Here is a 19,650-nt window from a genome sequence, read left to right as displayed (position 1 = left end):
AAAATGTAAAAAGATACTTTTAGATCTAAACAGTATCTCACTGTGAAAAATGGAGGGTGTCACTGAGATTATGTGCAGTAATATTAGTGAGCAGTCTCTGTATTACGTCGATAACACACACCACTGTCCCTTAATTTTAAAGGTAAACACATTTAGAATTTGGAGGAGTTTGTCAGTGCACTGTCAGTGACCTAGCCTAAGAGCACATGAAACAGCTGAAAATGGATCATAAATTCAATGCTGTTCCGAACTGGCCCCCCCCCAAATACCGTTTGGCCCATGGCCCCCCAAATCCTTTAGATGTCCCTGGGTAGATACACTCAGCCTTTCTTCCATCCGAGGTTGGCACTAACAGTACCTTTGAGTCAGGGTAAATACCTCCAGTTTTTTCGAGCCAAGTCGCCAAAGGGATAGGTGTGTTCCTCTTGTCACGTTACTGTCTGGAGCAAGGACATAGGGAGACTAGGCACGGAGCATCTAGACAGACTGGCACAAACTGCATGGGGGCAGACGTTTATGTTTCGGCGGCCACATCGGGGTGCTGTGGTCACTCCCTTGATTCAGGCAACTTTGTACCGCCATGTTGTGAAATCAGGGGCACATTGTAGGGGTTTCAGCCCTTGGTAATATGCCGAGGCAGTGCATGTATGTACTGGAGACGTCGGGGTCGCCTGTACATGTCGACGCCCTTCCTGGCTGCCTCAAAGACTGTCGTGCCTCAAAAATCGGCCCGGTTTTCAGTGGCAGGCATTTCCAGGGCTGAGGTACGGCTCGTCTCTCAGTGGTTCAGTGATCATACAACACCTAAATAAAGGGTGACTGTCGGGTCCGGGCTAGTCAGTGCCGGAACACACTCCTACGAAGGGGCCTTGATGTTCTGACAGATTTTATGGGTTAGTTTTCTTGGAAACACCAGATTTCTAGGTTGTCAGCTTTTGCCTTGGGGCTAGCAGCGTGGGGGCATTGTTGGACCCTGTCACATTGCAGAGAATCCATATTCGGATATCGGGGGGGGGGGGGGGGGCAGGGCTTCTAATGGATGTGTTATGTCTCAGTTGCAGGAACCGCAATGGAGAACCGACCTCTTCACATGGGGGGCCCCCGGATGTATCGAAAGGCATAAGGGCTACAGCACACTGGGGTCACTGTGATAGGGTCTGGGACAACCATGGCCCAGGATGTTGGCTAACTTTAGTGTCTGCCATGTGAGGCTGTATTTCAACTTGGCTGGTACTTGGGGCATCCGTATGGCTTACGCGGATTTAACCTGTTACTCTTGTAAGTTAGTGTTTGCTGCTTCTTGTATTTTATTTGCTCGCAGATGTCGCTGTTGCCTCATGTGACTTGGCATTTGGCTTTAGTGATTGTTCACTGGTGGTCGCCTCCCCAGGTGTCATTCTGTTCCTGTTGGTGACCGCGACGTAGAAACACAGGCATCTTGGTGCTCTCGTCCCTGCCGGCCGGTGCTTGGGGGGGGCGCAGTCATGGTAGCCTAAGATGGTAGATTTTCAAACTGCTTTAAGGCAACGGGGGGGGGGCGAACTTTACTTTCTCCTTGCGCCTTGCCTGGGGGGCATGCGCTGGTTCCACCCCAGGGGAGTATACAATTGTCGCAACTGGTGAGTCTGAGCATAGCAGGTATCTCCTGTGCAATAATTGGGGGTTTTCTCTTGTAAAATGACTGAGTTTGGGCAATTTAATTATTCCCTGGACAATAATTGGTGTGTTCTCTTGGAAACCAAATCTTCCACACCCTGTGCCATAATTGAAATGTGTTTTCTGTTAAACAAGGGTGAGTCAGGGCAATTCATGCATTCCCCATGCAAGGATGGAATGTGCTCTTATGTACAGCTACTGGCGCTCAAGTAAAGGACTCGGATTCTGACGAGCAAGTTAGCAATATGCTTACCTGTCAATGTTGGTTAGGGGCTGTTTTCATGGATCTGTTCTCTTTTTCAGAAACGCACGGGTTTCGTTCTATGATGGTCAAATCCACGCCTTGCTGGCTGGCCCCCAGGGCGCCGAGCAGGTATAGGGTAAGAACACACTGGGGCCAGTGTTTGGGGTTCTGGGTCAGCATGTCCAGGCTTGGAGTGTAACCTCTTTTTTTTTATTTCAGGACAAGCGGATCAATTACACAGGCACCATTCTGAGAAGAACATTTAGGGCCGTCAGAGTTTGGCAATATAGGGGGCGAGCTTGTCGGGTGGTATAGTACCTTTGACATGTACTAAGGGTTAAACCCAGGTATACTAGTGGCAAAATTATCTCAAGCACATGTGATTAGCAGGCTATGTTTAGGCATCCACTGGATAGGGCCCGTAGGAGTGCATTACGTTAATAAGTTCTTGCTTGTATAATTGCTTTTATAAGCTACTAGCAGCCCGTCCCGACGTTGTCCGGGTATGAATTGCTGCCGGCCAGTAGTATATTGTTTTGTAGGATTTCGTTTTGATAGCATTTCTTATCTGTGACAGGCCTGTGAAACGCTCCGATTCACAGTGCACTGCTGATGCACTTAAGAGTGCGCGTTCAGTATTGCGTGAACTCGAGTTTCCCTACTTTATTTTTCCATGCAATATTATATAGCGCTAACTCGACAACATGGCAAGAGCACAATGTACATTACAGAAGAACACATTCATTTGTGGTAGGCACGGGGAGACAAAGCGATTTGCCTGGAATCACAGGATGTTGAGCTGATGCCGAGATTCGAACGTAGCTCCCCAGCTCTAAAGTTCGCAATTCTAGAACTTGTGGCGGGAGGTGTGTCTAAAAGTGTATGTCGGTGCTGGCCATCAGTGAGAGAGATCTGTGCATTTTTCAAATCGGTGGTGAAAAATATGAGTATGTTGCTGGAGATGTGGGCCGCCATGCCACCAATGTACTTACCGGGGGAGGGTAAACACCCATTATTCCGCAACTTTCTTTCCGCATACCATCACTCCGCATACTTTCATTATGAAAGTACCATGACTCTGCAATGCCATTATAACGCATGGCATTACATTTTATATGTTTTTACCACACATACATTTGCATCATGCATACGTTGTAAATGCATGAATGGTAAAAGCATGTTTTTTTTAATGTTTGGATAAGGTAAGTATGGGTATAGGGGTATATGTTTTGGGGTGCTGAGGTATATGTTTTTGGGTGTTTGGTTATTTTAAGGGTTCAGATATAGTTTGGGGTTATGGGGTACAGGGGTAGTTTTAGGGTTTGGGGATAGGTATGGGTTTTGGGGTACAGGGGTATTTTTAAGGTTCAGGGCTAGGTTTGGGTTTTGGGGTATAGGGGTATTTTTAGGGTTCAGGGGTAGGTTTGGGTTTTGGGGTACAGGGGTATTTTAAGGGTTCAGGGCTAGGTTTGGGTTTTGGGGTACAGGGGTATTTTTAGGGTTAGGGGTAGGTTTGGGTTTTAGGGTACAGGGGTATTTTAGGTTTCAGGAGTAGGTTTGGGTTTTGGGATACAGGGTTATTTTTATGGTTCCGGGCTAGGTTTGGGTTTTTGGGTTCAGGGGTATTTTTAGGGTTCAGGGGTAGGTTTTGGTTTTGGGGTACAGGGGTATTTTAAGAGTTCAGGGCTAGGTTTGGGTTTTGGGGTACAGGGGTATTTTAGGGTTCAGGGGTAGGTTTTGGTTTTGGGGTACTGGGGTATTTTTATAGTTCAGGGCTAGGTGTTGGTTTTGGTGTACAGGGGTATTTTTAGGGTTCAGGGGTAGGTTTTGGTTTTGAGGTCAGGGGGATTTATAGGGTTCAGGGCTAGGTTTGGGTTTTGGGGTACAGGGGGATTTGTAGGGTTTAGCGATAGGTTTGGGTTTTGGGGTACAGGGTATATTTATAGGGTTAAGATGGGTTAGTGTTTAAGGGTGTTGGGGTATTTTAAGGACTACGGGTGGGTTATGATGATGGGGTGCAGGGGTATTTAAAGGGAGCAGGGTGGACACCCGGAGCTGGAATGTACCGAACCTGTGAAGAAAAAACAATGAAATATTGGGCACAAAGCACACTTTTTTTTCTGTAACCCCGTGCCCCGCACACGCCCCCAGCACACGCCCACAGCACACGATATGAGACATGGCATGAAGGGCGGAACGTACCACACGCCCCCAGCGTTTGTCACGCCACCAGCACACACCCACAGCACAACACAGACACGCCCACAAGGGACTACTTCCAACGCTGTATTGGGTGTTGTGATTGGTGCTGTGGTTCCTGAGATTACCCGCCTCAAAGGTTTGGGCTCTCTCTTTATTATATTAGTATGGATTGGTGAATTCTTTGTCAAATAAAAAAATATTGTGAGAGGGAGAGAGCAGTGACTGACCATATTCCTGTTCTCTGAGCTTTACGTAATGCTCTTTCCTTTCCCTTGTGCCTAGAGCCAGCGAGGTCACGAGACAGGAGGGGATTAGAAGAGAGCAGTCAATGTCATTGCTCATTTTTAGCCTGCAAAGCAACTGTTTGTAAACCCTGCCTGAAGGAGGCAGTCTGGGTCAGTTTTCCACCTGGACACTGAAATCGCTTGACTACTTCAGTTCTCTGTTGTGGCAGTGGCTGCTGATGAAAATGAAATTCGTTTAATCAAGTGATAATTTTAAAAGTTACGTGGTGGGTGGGAAAGAAATTTTATTTTATTTTTCTTTGTTAGCCACTGGTCGCTCTGACTCCATATTTAGTTTGTCCTTAATTTTGAAGTGGTGCCTATGACTGTCTAAGGTTTTCTAGTTGAGTTACTTCTAGGCCTGATGCAGCAACACCTGTGGGCCCATACATGAAGCTTTAACCTTGTTTCTGTCCTCCAGCTACTTGTTCATAAGTGCAGAAACCTAACCATAATTCTAGTGTTCTGACAAAAAGACTGTGTGCGGCTCAAGTCTTACACTTTTCTCCCTGGGGGTAACTGGTTCGGTTTCATGGATTAGGCCTGCCCTCTCCTCCACTCCAGGCATAATAGCGCAGGCCTCCGTGCACACACAACAGACAGGAGCTTTAAAGACGCATGCCGTTTATTTTCTGCTGCTTCTTCAGTGCTGTAGATGCTGAAATAGAAAGTGAGCCAGATCAGCTTTAAATTGCTATCGTGCCAGGTCACTGCTCATTTAATTAATGTTAGCCTCTCTGCTTGTTGCTTAGGAGGGACCCCTGTCTTAGCGCTATCCCACCCCACCTCCATGCCAGAGATTGTAGCATGCCCCGTTCACACTCAACACACTTGTCAATGAGGAAGGGACTGACATCGCGAGCCGGCGGAACTACAAAAATGGCCGCTGTGATGTCATTTTGTAGTCCCGCGGAGAGATTTCATCAGCGTTTTGCCGTTTTTTCACCGATGGTCAGTGTTGCCAGCTCCAAGGGTAGTGAGCTATAAAATACGAATAAACAGACTCTCGCTAGTAAGAGCGATAGTTTCCTTGCAGGCATCAGCCATTACCGTATAAAAACGGGGCAGATATAAAACGAAGAAAAAGTAGTCCCCTTTGCTGAAACAATACTAAAACGCCCAGGTTCTTTCCCGATGTCATCACGCAGACGTCGCGGCCGGCGCTACTTGCAAGGGACTACCTTATTTTTATTCCTAATTTTTTAAACAACGTATATTTTTTTTTTTATATTTCCTATGTCCTTCTGCTTGCCCTGAGGTTTTCAAAGATGTCTTGGGTGTTTGGATTGGTGGTGTACTTTTCGAGTTTACCTGGCTCAAAGGACACAGTTCTCTCTTTATAATAGTAGTATAGATTAAATTGGTTTTCATCAACTTTGTTGAACACCTTTCAATTGCTGTGCGGAAATATACTGGGACACACTATATTATAATAAAATGATATCTTTCTGTCATAGCAATACACCTGTGTCGCACAGGGGGGAGGGGCCCTTACAATTCTCCTCGCCTACCTAGTTGCGGGGTACACACTTGTCAAATTGGTAAAGGTTTCACCCAGCTAGGTGAGAAAGTCAAGTCTGGACTTCTGGAAGTACGGATATGGCCCACCACTGCTATTTTCAGCAACCAGTTCACCGGTGCACTATTTGCCATGATGGTTGTTTCTGGTGCGCAGCACCGTCCCTCTATTGTCACGAAGTAGCACTGTCTGGCTTTCAGAGAAGACCACTACAACAGGCACGGAGTAAGGAAAGATCATTGGTGACTTTTGCCTTTGGATTTAACTGCTTGTTTTAATTTCTGGTGCCCAGAATAATTTGACACTTGTTGGCACGTTTTCGGCCAGATAGGGTTGTGTCTTAGCAGGAGGGCCTGCAATTGTCTTGGCTAGGTTTTACTTGTAGGGTCCTGATGTGGGCAGGTAACAACAACAGTCTAAATCAAACTGCAGGACTTTACACTCAGTGGAGGGCCCTGGGATAGGTGCACTGGTAATCGTTCAACTTGAGACAGTATTTAGTTAGTGGTCATTCAGGTTCTAAGGTGGGGAGATCTTAGGCAGTATTTACATACAGGGAATTACGTAGTGAGAAAGTAATAGTGTCCCAAGTTGCACAACAGGGTATAGGCATTTGGAAAGTGTGCTTGCTAACAGCCACCTAGGGTCCAACGAGTGCGCAAACGGGGCAAGAGCATAGGTTCCTGCAACGATTGAAGAAGGATTGTAGGGGCGTTTCCACTGCTCAAGAAGGGGCAAGTATTCGTTCTTGTAGTTCCTCCCTCTTACACGGCAGGTACACAGGGACACCCGTGCATATGTCACATTCCCTTGGCAAGATAGTCACCATTAGGTGGGAACGGCCATTGACATGCCTTGACAGGACAGGGCTAGCCACGCACAATAACTGGTAACCATAAGGAAGATATATGTTACAAACACTGACTGGGTGTGCTGGGCCCAATGCCAGGCACCAAAGCTGTGATGGGTCCCAGTCCCAGCGGAGCTTCCAAAGGGACTACAGCGAAGCAGGTGGCACAGAACCTGGTAGTCAAACACCATCCTGGAGGAAGATCAAGGACACACAGGTGGTTAGCAGGAACTGGGCATTGGTGTCCGGTCGAAGGTTCAGCAAGCAGGTTAAGCTGCGTAAGTTGGCCTTCACGAAAGTTTCAGTGTCTATATCAGGCACACACACTCATTCCCTCATTCATGTGGTGACACCAGACTATGTTTGCCAGGGAGCAATACAAAAGTACTGTGAACTTGTCTGGGCAAGGAGGCAAGCTGCACCCTAGAAGAAAATCACAAATGGCAATTGGCCACCCGTTGGGGACAGGTGAGCTTAGTGGTCTGAGTTCACACCCATAGCTCCCGTGGCATGGAGCTCTGTTGGGGACAAGTGAGGCAGCTGGCTCGCAGAAGGTTCTTCAGCGCCATGCGTAAATTCATTGTGCAGAGATTTGGCTTTAGTAGACATGTGTGCTACACGCCAATTTCACAGGGCGTTTTAGGACGATTGGGTTCAGTGGTCCACTTATGCATGGACCTGTTTTGCTGGACAGGGAGGAGGCCCTAGTAATAGCAAGTAAGGAACAGGGAGGAGGAATGCCGGCCTTGGTGGGGGCCCTGGCTGCGACGGTCGCCACACCCAGGGCTGTGGCGGAGTTACAGGGCGATCCAGAGGCAGAAAGGTACTCAGGGGTACCCTCCTCAGGAGCACAAAGGGTGCTGAGGCCTAATATCCCCAGGAAGTCTGTGCGGTGGACCCTGGGGAGCGACGGCGCCCCGTCTGTCCTACGGGCGATTGGAAACCTGTACAACCGGGGGTCGCTTGAACGCTCCGCCCCTCGTAGGGTGGGGCGTGAGCAAGAGGGTGGACCATTGATTCACCGGAAGTGGGAGTGGCAATCCACTCACCGCAACCGCTAAGCACCAATTGGCTAAGGCCACGATGCAAGTTGGCCCATCAGGTGGTAGGCCGCAAGGGGCGGCTTGCCTTTGGATCGTCTGTAAGATAACCCACCATGTTGGCATATGTATATGCTAATAAACCTGCAGCGACTTTAATCCCAACAAAAAGTTGTCTTGTCTGCCTATTTACGATACATGCATGTTGCTGCGGGAGGGCTGGTGAGCGGGCCGATATTGGCACTATGCGGGCCGACCGACACGTCCCCGCAGGGGACACACATAAGAGGGCGGCCCCCTTAGTGCCACAAGATGACACACGGGGCAGCACAGTGTTCCACGACCCTATAGGGTCCCAGACGTCACGTCCGGTCGTGGTGGGAGGCGGCGAGAGGTATATATTCCTCCCCCGCCCACCTGGTGGCCTCTTTGTCCCCTCACCCTGATGTCGTTTCCCTCCCCTACCACTTACCCGGCGCTTCAGGGTGTGGGGGGATATATGTTCTAATCCCTTTTTATTTGTGTTGCAGGCGGAGTTACAGGGCGATCCAGAGGCGGAAAGGTACTCAGGGGTACCCTCTTCAGGAGCACAAAGGGTGCTAAGGCCTAATATCCCCAGGAAGTCTGTGCGGTGGACCCTGGGGTGCGACGGCGCCCCATCTGTCCTATGGGCGGTTGGAAACCTGTACAACCAGGGGTCGCTTGAACGCTCCGCCCCTCGTAGGGGGGGGGTGAGCAAGAGGGTGGACCGTTGGTTCACCGGAAGTGGGAGTGGCTATCCACTCACCACAACCGCTAAGCACCGATTGGCTAAGGCCACGATGCAAGTTGGCCCATCAGGTGGTAGGCTGCAAGGGGCGGCTTGCCTTTGGATCGTCTGTAAGATAACCCACCATGTTGGCATATGTATATGCTAATAAACCTGCAGCGACTTTAATCCAAACAAAAAGTTGTCTTGTCTGCTTATTTACGATACATGCTTGTTGCTGCGGGAGGGCTGGTGAGTGGGCCGATATTGGCACTATGTGCCTGCCCCGTGTTAGGATGGTGGGGCCGCAGCAAGGCTTCCCCGGGGCTGGCGGTGGCAGCAGCCCAGTTGGCGTAGAGGAAGATCTCACCATACTTGCTTTGTACTTGGAGCAATACCTGGACTGAGTCGAGTTGCTGCCTCTTGAGATTCAGCACAGCGTCTCTCATTTGCAAGAGATAGACACACGTTACCGAGGTAAGGCGGAAGCGATATCGCCGTGTGCGAGAAGGGTAGTGTTCCGCGTACAACAGGTTGTGGGTGTTATCCCAGGGGTCACAACTAGAGTGGCATAGGTCTCCATGTCATACCTAGCTCATTACTATAGTGGCCGTCTGAAACTCCCCACACATCATTCTGGAGACTTGGAGTTTGAAGTGCTCGGTGTATGTATCCACATCCAGTTTCCTCAGAGCTATGGAGAAATGCGCGGTCCAGTGTCTCGCCCCTCCGCAACACATGACGGCTGCAGCAACCCACAATAAGAGCTAGATTTGTTCTTCTCTGGCTGTCAGATGCGTTGTGACAGTGCCGAATAATTTTGGATACCGATGGTAAATCCTCGTTACTCTATGTTTCGATTTTAATTTTGGAGACACAGTTTAGTTTTCTATATGATCCGTTGCACATTGTCTCGAGTGAATTGGTGGTCATGGCTGTGATAGGCACAGAAAAAACCCTCGCCTGAAGTCTCCATGTTTATAGCATCAAATCCACCATTTTGACAGCACAGCAGAAGTCTCCGTGTTTAGTCGGGTTGCCTGTGGGGCTTGTGGCTAATGGTTTTCTGGAGAACAAGGGCTCTCTAATTTGTTTTCAGTGGGTTTTAATTTAGCGCTGTGCTTTACGTTATGTCAAACTGTGTTTTGGTGTTCGAGTGGCTGTGTGTGGATGAGACCAGAGGGTCTTCGTGACCTACAGCTTGTTTGGGAGGCGTTCACTTTCCTGGGCTTCAATACGGCATGCAGCCTGAGCTCCTACTGTTCTGTTTACTGTGATGCATGTTGTAGTTCATAATTGTGTGTGTTTTATGTTCTCTGATGCACAGTTTACATTACGTTTTATTCCTAGGATAATTTTTTTTTCTAGTTGGGATGGCGGTCTTCGTCTCTCTAAGGTTGCTCAGTAGCTTGAGACACGCCTAATGAACAGCACAATTGAGAACTCCCTGTCTGTACTTGTTCACAAGGGCTACTAAAAGTGCCTGGTAAAAAATAAAACAGGTTATTCAGACTCACCGTTAAAATGAAAGTCGCCGCATTTGAAGGCTCTTACACCAGCAGACCGCGGGTTATATTTAGGACACCAGTTACTCGGCCCTTCAAAGTTGTTTATAATCCTCTATGCGCCAATACATCCTCTACTTAATTTGTGCAAATAAGCAAGAAAAAGTATAAATGGGAGGGAGCCCAAATTTTTTCTCAGGAATCCGCTAGTTGTCTAGAGTTTTATCTCACGCCTCTTTCTTCCAGCATCCTACACTCCTCTATCACACTAAACGTTCTCTTTCATTCGCTGTTTGTCCCTTCTCACTAGTTTCCTACCTCTCTGTTCCTTTCTCCTTTTCTGCCTTTTTAACCCTGAGTCCCAGAGGTGACCAGCAGCAACAGCATAGTATTAAGCGTGGAACACATGCCATCTCCTAGAAAGTCCTGCAATTTGCAGTAAGCAACCCCGGACTCGTTGTACCCAAGAGCGGTTTCCTGAGAGCTGACTCTAACTTCAGAACCTTAGCCTCCGAGGATGGTCCACCATTACATGCCTGACAACCTCGGACGCAAAGACTTTGAATGCACCAAAATGGCATCAGCAATCAATCATGGACTTGGTCATAATAGCATACAAAGAATCTGTGTTTGTGTTTTCTCTTGTGTGTGCTTGTTGTGCCCATAACGAGGGCTAGTGGAAGGTGCCTTTGGAAAAAAGTTATAGCTCAATACAAAAAGAAACTTGTCCGGTCTTGCACTTACACCAGGAGCCCTTGCCCACAAAATCAAGACCACTCGTTTTGCTTTATAGCATAAAAGGCCACTTTATTCAGCATATATGAATTTCCCATCAGATAACCGTTTATTGATATTATAACATGTAATTTGGTAATTGAACACAAAACCATTTGTTTTATTAAAAATCTGAATTCATACCGAAACCATCAAATATATTTTTCTTCTATTCCAAACTGAAATAAACTTCCCCAACATTTTCTTTCCATCTTTCCCCTCAATTGCTCTCTACAAGTCACCCTAACTAACTAATGACTAGAGAAGCCCGCTCTAGACTTTTCCTCCCCGAGAGTTTTATGCCACCCAGGAAAACCAAGGAGTTTTCCTGGCACCACCTACTTGCCTAAACGAAATCAATTCACAATTTAGAGTTGCACCACAAATTGACTTGTAATTCCTGAGCCAGCATATCCCTGATCTCAACCAAATAATAAGCCATGCCCAAATGTGACAAATGTACTCCGTCATCTCTAAAGAGATGACCTTCAGTGCTTGTGATATTCTCATGCACAATAAATCTGATCTGCATGACTTTGCAAAATACCCTCATTGCTTTGTTCAACTTTCGTCGTGCCTTCTCCACTGCAGCATGACATCTGGCCTGTGGCCAGGATTGTCTATAAATGAATTCAGTCCACATTAAGCAAGTGGTCGGCCAATTTGTTTTTAGGACCGCTAAGTTTAATTGCATCTGTTTGATGAGCGTGAGGCCCGATAAGTTCACCAAATCGTTTTCTCCTAAATGGATAAGGAGATAGTCCGGGAAACCTCTTACGTGGAACATCTGTGTTAACGTCGGGAACAATTCACTCCATTTCATACCTCCTTTTCCCTTCCACACCAATTCATGCTGGGCGCTAGGAATGCCAAGGGATGGTCCATAAATCTGTTTTTCTGCAAAAAGGGCTGCCCATTTTACAAATGAATGGCCTACCATCCAAGTTTGCTTTTTAAATCTCGAAGTCACTCCCCGAACAGTACCTAAAAGAAAATAGAAATGAGTCTACTGTAATCAAGTGTTCATTTATCCCAACACAGTCATTTTCGCACATATCGTTTGTAACAGCTAGACTTCCATCTGCCAATACGCTTCAGGACGTCTAAACCCCGTCCCAACCTAGCTGCCTCCGTTGCAGCTCCTATTCGAAAGGAATGCGTGGCAAAATATTGCGGGTTCTCTCCTAAGAACGTTAAGCTCTCCACCATTCTTCTAAAAATTGTGTACTGGTTATCTTGTCCCCGGACTCATGAATGAAAATGTGGCCTTGCTGAAAAGTATGCGAAGAAGAAAATTGAACCCATTCCTGTACAGGGCAGCAATGTGCAATTCCACTGCTTCAGAAAAACCCATGTACCCCCGCCCAACTGGTCAGTTTTGGACTTCCTAACCCATATGCCTATCTTGTGTTCCAGGACTGAAATCTCTGTGCTGCATAAACCCACGTTGCTCCCCGCACCCAGCACTTCAGAAACCCTGAACGCACCAAAGAACATTCAAATCATACCCAACCTAAAACGCCCCACTTCCCAAAAATCATAACAAAACAAATCCAACTGCTCCAACAACTGGTTGAGCTCGCAGCTGCTGAAACTTTACTGTCCTTCTCTGGAGTCCCCTCAACATTTTCTTAACCAAACCATTATCTACTGGGTCGAAACCCCACAACAGTTGTCCATAAAAGGACAAACCTGACAGCTTACCTGCAATGGTCGTGTGAGATAACCCTTTATCTATCAACGTAAGAACAAAATCACAAAGGTTACCACTCTCTTTTTCAACTGGTCCTGACCCGCCTACCACTTGCTTATAGTGTAAGAATTCTTCCCATGCTTGTACATAACTTCTTCTAGTCGAAGGGGCAATTGACTGCTCGACTAGCTGTACGATCCTCATTCCCCTAGGGCCCAAAGGTTGTGGGGCATCTTCGTTTTAGTGATATCTGCCCCTGGCGCCAGCTCGCGGAACTTCTACCAATGAGAGCGGGAAAGAGCATCAGCGATGGAATTGTTAACCCCAGGGACATGCTTAGCTTTGAAAATCATGTTGAAACGCAAACTCAAGAGCATGAACATCCTCAACAATTGTAACACTCTCACATCTTTGGCCTTCTGGTTGTTCACCAAAGTTACCATGGCTGTGTTATCTACGTGAAATAAAACAGATCTGTTTTGAAGTTCATGACCCCAAGCCAACAGAGCCACAATTAAAGGAAACAGCTCTAAAAAGGCAATACTGCGGCCTTGGTTTTTCCAATGCTCCAGCCAGCTCTCGGCGCACCACCTTCCTTCCCAGAAAATTTCAAAACCACTTGATCCAGCAGCATCAGAATAAATTAGGACTTGCCAAACAAAATCTTCATCCAAGAATTGCAACGGTATGCCGTTAAAACTGTCCAAGAAACACAGCCACAACCTCAAATCCTCCTTGATTCCCTTGGTCAAGCGAACTCTGTGGTGTGGGAGAGAGGCGCCCGATAAAGCCATGCCTAACCGCCTACAAAAAGTCCTCCCTGCTCTCACCACCCGACACACAAAGTTCAAATAGCCTAACAAGCACTGTACTTGTCTTAATTCAATCTTTCGTGCATCCAAAACCAAATGCAAAAAGGATCTGATCTCGCTAATCTTGTTCTCTGGGAGGCGTGCCATCATCTGCATGGTATCTAGCTCAATGCCTAGGAAAGTCATTATCGTACTAGGTCCTTCCGTCTTGTCAGGCGCCAAAGGGACCCCTAAAGAATCAGCAAGCGTCTGGAATTGCGTGAGTGCTTCTGTGCAATATCCTGTCTTAGCCTTCCCTACGAAAAGGAAATCATCTAAATAATGACAACTGACACCTTCCGTACATAGCTGAGAAAATATCCACTGAATGAATGTGCTAAACATCTCAAAAAGCGCACATGAGGCCGCACATCCCATTGGTAAAACTTTTTCCACATAGTAATGGCCCTGAAAAAACATACCCAGCAGTTCGAAATCAGAAGGGTGTATGGGTAGTAAGAGGAAGGCAGATTGGATATCGCATTTAGCCATTTCCGCTCCCTCACCCATCCGTGTCACTAATTTAATCGCTTCACCCACTGTCGTGTAAGACATTGCGGTATCAAGGGCTGATATGAAATCGTTAATGGAGCCACTTTCCGGCCAGGAAAGATGGTGTATCATCCTATATTCGCCGGTGGCCTTTTTCGGAATGACACCAAGAGGGGACACTATCAAATTCGGTAAAGGACATTCCTGAAAGGGGCCCGCTATCCTGCCTACCTTGATCTCTGCGTCTAATTTTTTACGGACCACCTCCGGCAATGCCTTAGCCGAACGCAAGTTGTCAGCCCACCTATGGTGACGGGGGCCTTGATATCCCAGCTTAAAGCCTACATGAAACCCCCAAAACCAGCGAGCTGCTGCATCAGTATCCGGATATTTGTCTAACCAAGGTGTCAAACTGGACAATCTAACTGGCGTAGGCGCCTTTTGGAAAAGTAGGGAAAGGGGCGCCTCTTCCCCTATGTGCCCAGCTACCCTGTTCTTGAAATCTTTGTTGATCGCTAAATCTGTGGCCGCCAAAACCACCCGCTGAGGAACCACATTGCGTGAGCGGATGGCGCCCCCCGCACTGGGAACAATCATGCTTAAATCGGCACATTGGTCTAGTACACATTCCCCTATTGTAGTTCCAACAGGCTCCTGTACCAGAGGTGAAACCTCTTCCCCATGCACCCGCTCCAGAATGAGCGGGACGCCACAGAAAGGGCCGGTAAGGGACTGGCAAACCACTTGCCGTGTGCGTCGTAGCCGATGGGTGAGACGTGGACATCCATTGGAGCCAAAGTTCTGAATCCACGTCCCCCCACGGCTTCTCAGCACAGATACTAATACGGGCTCGAAATTCCTCATCATAGTTCAACCATGAGTATCCCCCAAAGTGCAGCTGTGCCTTCCTGACGATATCCATGTATTTATATAGGGCAACAGACCTCTCAGGATATTTTTCGCAATAAATACTTGCATATATCAGGAAGGCTGAGGTCCAATTCTCAATGGTTCGAGGCACCCTTGCACGTCACGGTGGAGTAACTCGAAGATGTCAACAAACTCATGATTCCATATACGTTGCTTGGTTTTATCTGACCCCCAAGGGCATCGCAAGGCCCATGTAAGGAAGCCTTTGTTTAACATTAATGGACAATATCTGATCAGACACTGCGCCTTGTGTACGCCCTTCATCTAGGGTGTCCAACCTCTGAGGTGACTCTCCCGCACCTAGCGCACTAAGCGGTGTCAGCACCCCAGACGATATCGAATTGTCCAGCTAAAAGCTCTTCCTGCCTTCCCTCTCCCTTACTATTTTCACCACAGGTAAACTTCGTACATTCACCACTCTTTCCTGTCTATCGTCCCACACTGCCCACCAATGAGGCTTACCGTAAGGTAGCTGATCCGCTCTTTGCTGCAACTCCGTTCGAGACATCCGCTCTTGATAATGTCTTGGTGTCAGCTCCACAGCAGAAGAGTCCGCACTTGACCTCTGAAACAATAAAGAAGAGTTTGATGTTGCCCCCCCTGCTCCCTTTTTTGTTTTACCAACCATACCTGAAAATTTTTGTTTGTTATGCAAAACTTCCTTTCCCTTTATCGACTTCCCAGCCTTCCCTTTTTGACCTGTCTAGACTCGTACCTCACCTCTGGCCCCCCACTAGTACTAGGACAAGCCCCGTCCCCAACCCCGCCATCAAAGGTCGACCAAGCCAGGTCAGAACTCCGCTCTAGAGGTCTGTCCAACCGCGCAAAATCCGCTCTGGATTCGCTAGTATATACATTACCAAGCCCCTCAATGTACGGTGATACAGTAGAGGCAGCCACGTGAACAGATGGCATAGTATATAAACCACCCATCTGCGCATCAGAAATGTCGCGAGCACCTCGCGAAAAGGTGAAATCTTCTGTGGAAGTATGTCTCTCTGTGTGGCTGCCAGCAGAGTTTGGGTGCTCAACCCAAACCCACTGACCGTTGCCGCTCCTGTTTTGTGTGCTTCTCATGTTCGGTGCGTCATACGGTGAAGACGAGCACGGGGGAACAAATATTCGGTATCCCATCTCCTGTCTTCCTGACCAGAACAAAATGTGTCATTCCCTTCTTTAAATCCGCCGTCATCAACCCTTCCTCCTCACTGTCTGATTCTTCGTCAAACTCCAAGTCACTTGCCTCCTGTGGCTCGTGATTTAAACAAACCTGCTGGAGTGCACGGGCCCCCCCTGCTTGGACGAAGGTGGGCATTCTACTCCAGGCTCTTTGTTTTCCACAAACCCGCTCCTGGTCTGAGGTAATTGGCTGCGTGTCGTGGAGTGGGGGGTCTCCTGAAGAATCTGCGCCTCAAACTCTTCCTCATCGTCACTGTCGCTGGAATAAGCCACTAATGAGCCCTCCCGCCCCCTCACAATAAACTTCTGGCTCACAGCGTTTTGCCCATTGTCCATACAAGAATTATCAAATCCTGTCAAGATGCTCATTGGGGGCGGCGGGGGGGTAACGGAGGTATCCCCGAGCCACCCAACCTGTTTTGAGTAACTACCAGCTTCTTGACGACCTTTTCCTTTCCTTTTCTCTTGATGGCAGCCTGCGTAGCGCCACTAGGAGCCCCCTTTTTTGTAACTGGAACCTGCGCATTCTCCTCAGCAAATTTATGCCTTTTATCAATTTGACTCACCGCTTGTGGACGCGTGAGAGAGGCAGCCCTGCGTATAGCCGTGAATTTTCCTGTCGCGCTAGGTCTTGGTGTCCCGTCAACACCTGTGCTCAAGGAGCGCGCTCTCCTGCCTCCTTTTCTGACAGAAGCCGGCTGACAAGCTTCAATGACATACTTCACCCCCTTCGCCGCTTTTCTCTGAGGGGGATGTGTAGGTGGAAGCATCTCCTGACGCGCAGATTGTGTCAGCATGTCTTCTCGCCCCTCCTGTTGATTAACTCTCAAAGCTGCCACCAGCTGCTCGCTCATATCCATGCTGGAAAAGCCCTCGCTATACTAATAATAACCTTAGACCCGTAAAAACTCGTAAATAAACACCTTCTGGTGCTTAATTTCGCTAGAAGAGCAAAATTGCCGTCTCTATCCTACCTGCGCCTAATCTCCTCACAGCTTACGCACGGTAAACCTGCCCTGACGCTCCCTTCCTATCTCGCGCCCGGACTGTTCCATGTGCGCGAAAACCGCAGGGGGAGATAGCTCGCGCCGCTCCCCCTGCTCGGCCATTCGAAGTAAAGTTTCTCTTCTCTTGTGCCCAGCATAGCACAGACTCATCATGGTTTGATCACCAACTCCTCCTGCCAGGTCTAAAAGTCCATGATACTGAGTGACCAAAATACAAATCCATGGACTTCTGATACTCGCAGTTTCAAGCATTCACAAGCAACAAGCATTGTCATAGCCAATAGGTCTCGCTTTGGGACCTTATAAGTGTTTAGCCATGCAACACTTGATGTTGTTGCACCAAGGATATTGTTCTGCATAACTAAATACTTATAAGGTCCCAAAAGCGAGACCTATTGGCTATGTCAATGCCTGTTTTTACTGCAAATACTTTGTCTTAGAATTTTCCCCAGGTGCCAGACTGTTGGGGAGATTTTTCCATTGCAGTGCTTCTAGCTGCCACTTGGTGGCTCCACGCTGGATTCATACCATCCAGGACGTGACGGAGCAGAGCCGTTTATAATCGTCTCCCATGTGAATTGTCATTTTTTTCTGTGCTTGGTGCAGTTTTTTATATTAATAAGACAAAATAAATCAATTGTTACACTGTGAAAAAAATGGGATATGTTAATTTATGATGGCTATTATCTTGTCATATGTTTTGAGGTGTTACTTGAGGCCACATTTCAATATGTAAAATTGGATGGGTAGAAGGATTTTAATGTGTTTTTTTTCTCTTTTCTCACAATGTAAATTTTTCATGAGTGTTGGCTAATTTGCATGGAATTTTAAAGTTGATGTAGTTGTATATGTGTTGTGTAGCCCTGAAGAAGTCTGTAAGGATGAAACATATTGGCTACAACCAAATCTTGAGGAGATGTGTCAAAAGAACTATTAATAAAGAAATTGATGAAGAAGAAGGAGTCTGTGCATCCATGAAATATCTGTGCTGAAATTCATTAATTCATTCATTGCCTAATTACTTTGGACAATTGGGTGAGGTTGTGTTGAGTCAATAGTGTATTTATAGTTTGTGAGGAGGTTCTCCGATGTTAAAAGGAAAGAGGTTTGTCCTTTTAGAGTCTTACATTTCAATAAATGTTCTCCATACAATGATCAATGCATTAGCTAGGTGCTGCATGTATGGCTCCAAACCTATCCTTTTTGTAAATCATGCAATCAAAGGTGTCCCTTGGCCTAGAATTGACATGAAAGATGTTTTGAAAACAATGCAAAACTCAGTGTTAGTGCTAAAAATAGACTTTAACTTCTGCAGCAGAGACTTATAATTTGCAGAAAGGCAGAACTGCTTCGGAAATGAAGAACACAATACCCAACTTATTTTGCTGATAGTGTTCATACAATTTTTATTGCCACAAAAACTGGTATTGCACACTTTCGAAAAACATCAGATATGGTCTGGTGACTGGATTTAAGGCTTTGTTCAGACAAGTGGTGCCTAATGACATTTTGAAAATGGTGCCATTAAAAGTTGGAGAGAGTGCCCGGTGGCGATCGAACGTGGTGAGCGTGCCCGACCGTCAGAAGGGGGTTCTCCCCCCGAGAAACGTTTTAAAAAAAAAGTGCGCAAATAGTGCATTTTCAAGCATATTTAAGAAAACAAGAAGGCTACTAAAGCAATTGTTAAAGTAGTTATGACATCAATAGCGATATTTCATATGATAATGACATAGGTAGCTGCTGATTCAGTATAACCACAGACCTTCAAACACACTGAAATAACAATGCTGAGTACCTCACAGATTTCTTTATTAATTGATAGTGCTAATAAGTGATGTGTATGTTTACCATGATTTGATTTGTGATTGTGAAGGTCAGTCTTACACTACTAACAACTCCCTCATACTACCTACAATGGTAGCACCATTGCTTCACTAATCTAGGTTAAAATGAAAACCCTTCAATGTCACTGTTCTGGCCTCAGCTCAGTCATCACTCATGATACATTCCTGCTGCACCGAAAACGAAAAGCGTGCTGCGCAGACTAAAGTACACACTGATAAATTAATGTGAAAATTAAATATATAGTAAAACCAACAGAACAGATGACATGATATAATAAATATATTTAGTATGGCCTTTTTCTTATCTCCAGCACAGCTGGCAGGCAATACATGGGGCATCTTAGTGATCCGATGAGCCACCTCTAACCGCGCTAGTTGGCAAAACATGGTAGCTGGCACATCCACACAAGCTGACAACGGATGCTTCACAGTGAGTAGTACTTTCTAGGCCACAGCCTCAAAGAAGTTAGGAGAGGGGCTCCTTGACAGTAAGAGATTGGGATAGGGAGTTTGTAGTGAAGCTTCCTTTCAGTGAGAGATGGGGGATGGCATTAGGGAATAGGTCGGGGTTAGGCAATGCATTTCCTGAAAGGTGGAAGTGTTAGCTAGGGGATTCAGAGAACAGTTTTCTGACTGTGGATGGGGGTAGGAGGAGCTTCCTGGGATGAGGAGATGTGTTAGAGGAAGTGTCTACTGATAGTGCACAGGGTGTTATAGAAGCAAAAAGAACAGATGATGGATGGAATGCAGAACAAATCAAACACTCACCCCAGATCATAGATCTGGGTTTTATAAATTGTTTTTTACTCACCATTCCACCTCAATTAGGACC

General features: G+C 46.9%; 1 protein-coding gene across 1 annotated transcript in view; it reads right to left on the bottom strand.

Annotated features, from left to right (window-relative positions):
* LOC144774082 (NACHT, LRR and PYD domains-containing protein 12-like) overlaps positions 1 to 16,827 on the bottom strand; it is a 193,711-nt gene extending 176,884 nt beyond the window's left edge. Inside the window, exon 1 of the mRNA XM_078659109.1 lies at positions 16,399 to 16,827. Within this exon, the coding sequence (XP_078515235.1) occupies positions 16,399 to 16,827 (429 nt within the window). The remainder of the gene's footprint in view (positions 1 to 16,398) is intronic.
* Positions 16,828 to 19,650: the final 2,823 nt, after the last annotated feature.

Source organism: Lissotriton helveticus, chromosome 8 (genome assembly GCF_964261635.1).
Source record: "Lissotriton helveticus chromosome 8, aLisHel1.1, whole genome shotgun sequence".
NCBI lineage: Eukaryota > Metazoa > Chordata > Amphibia > Caudata > Salamandridae > Lissotriton > Lissotriton helveticus.
The sequence above is the reverse complement of the archived record's forward strand: the minus strand, read 5'-3'. Positions and strand labels throughout refer to the sequence as shown.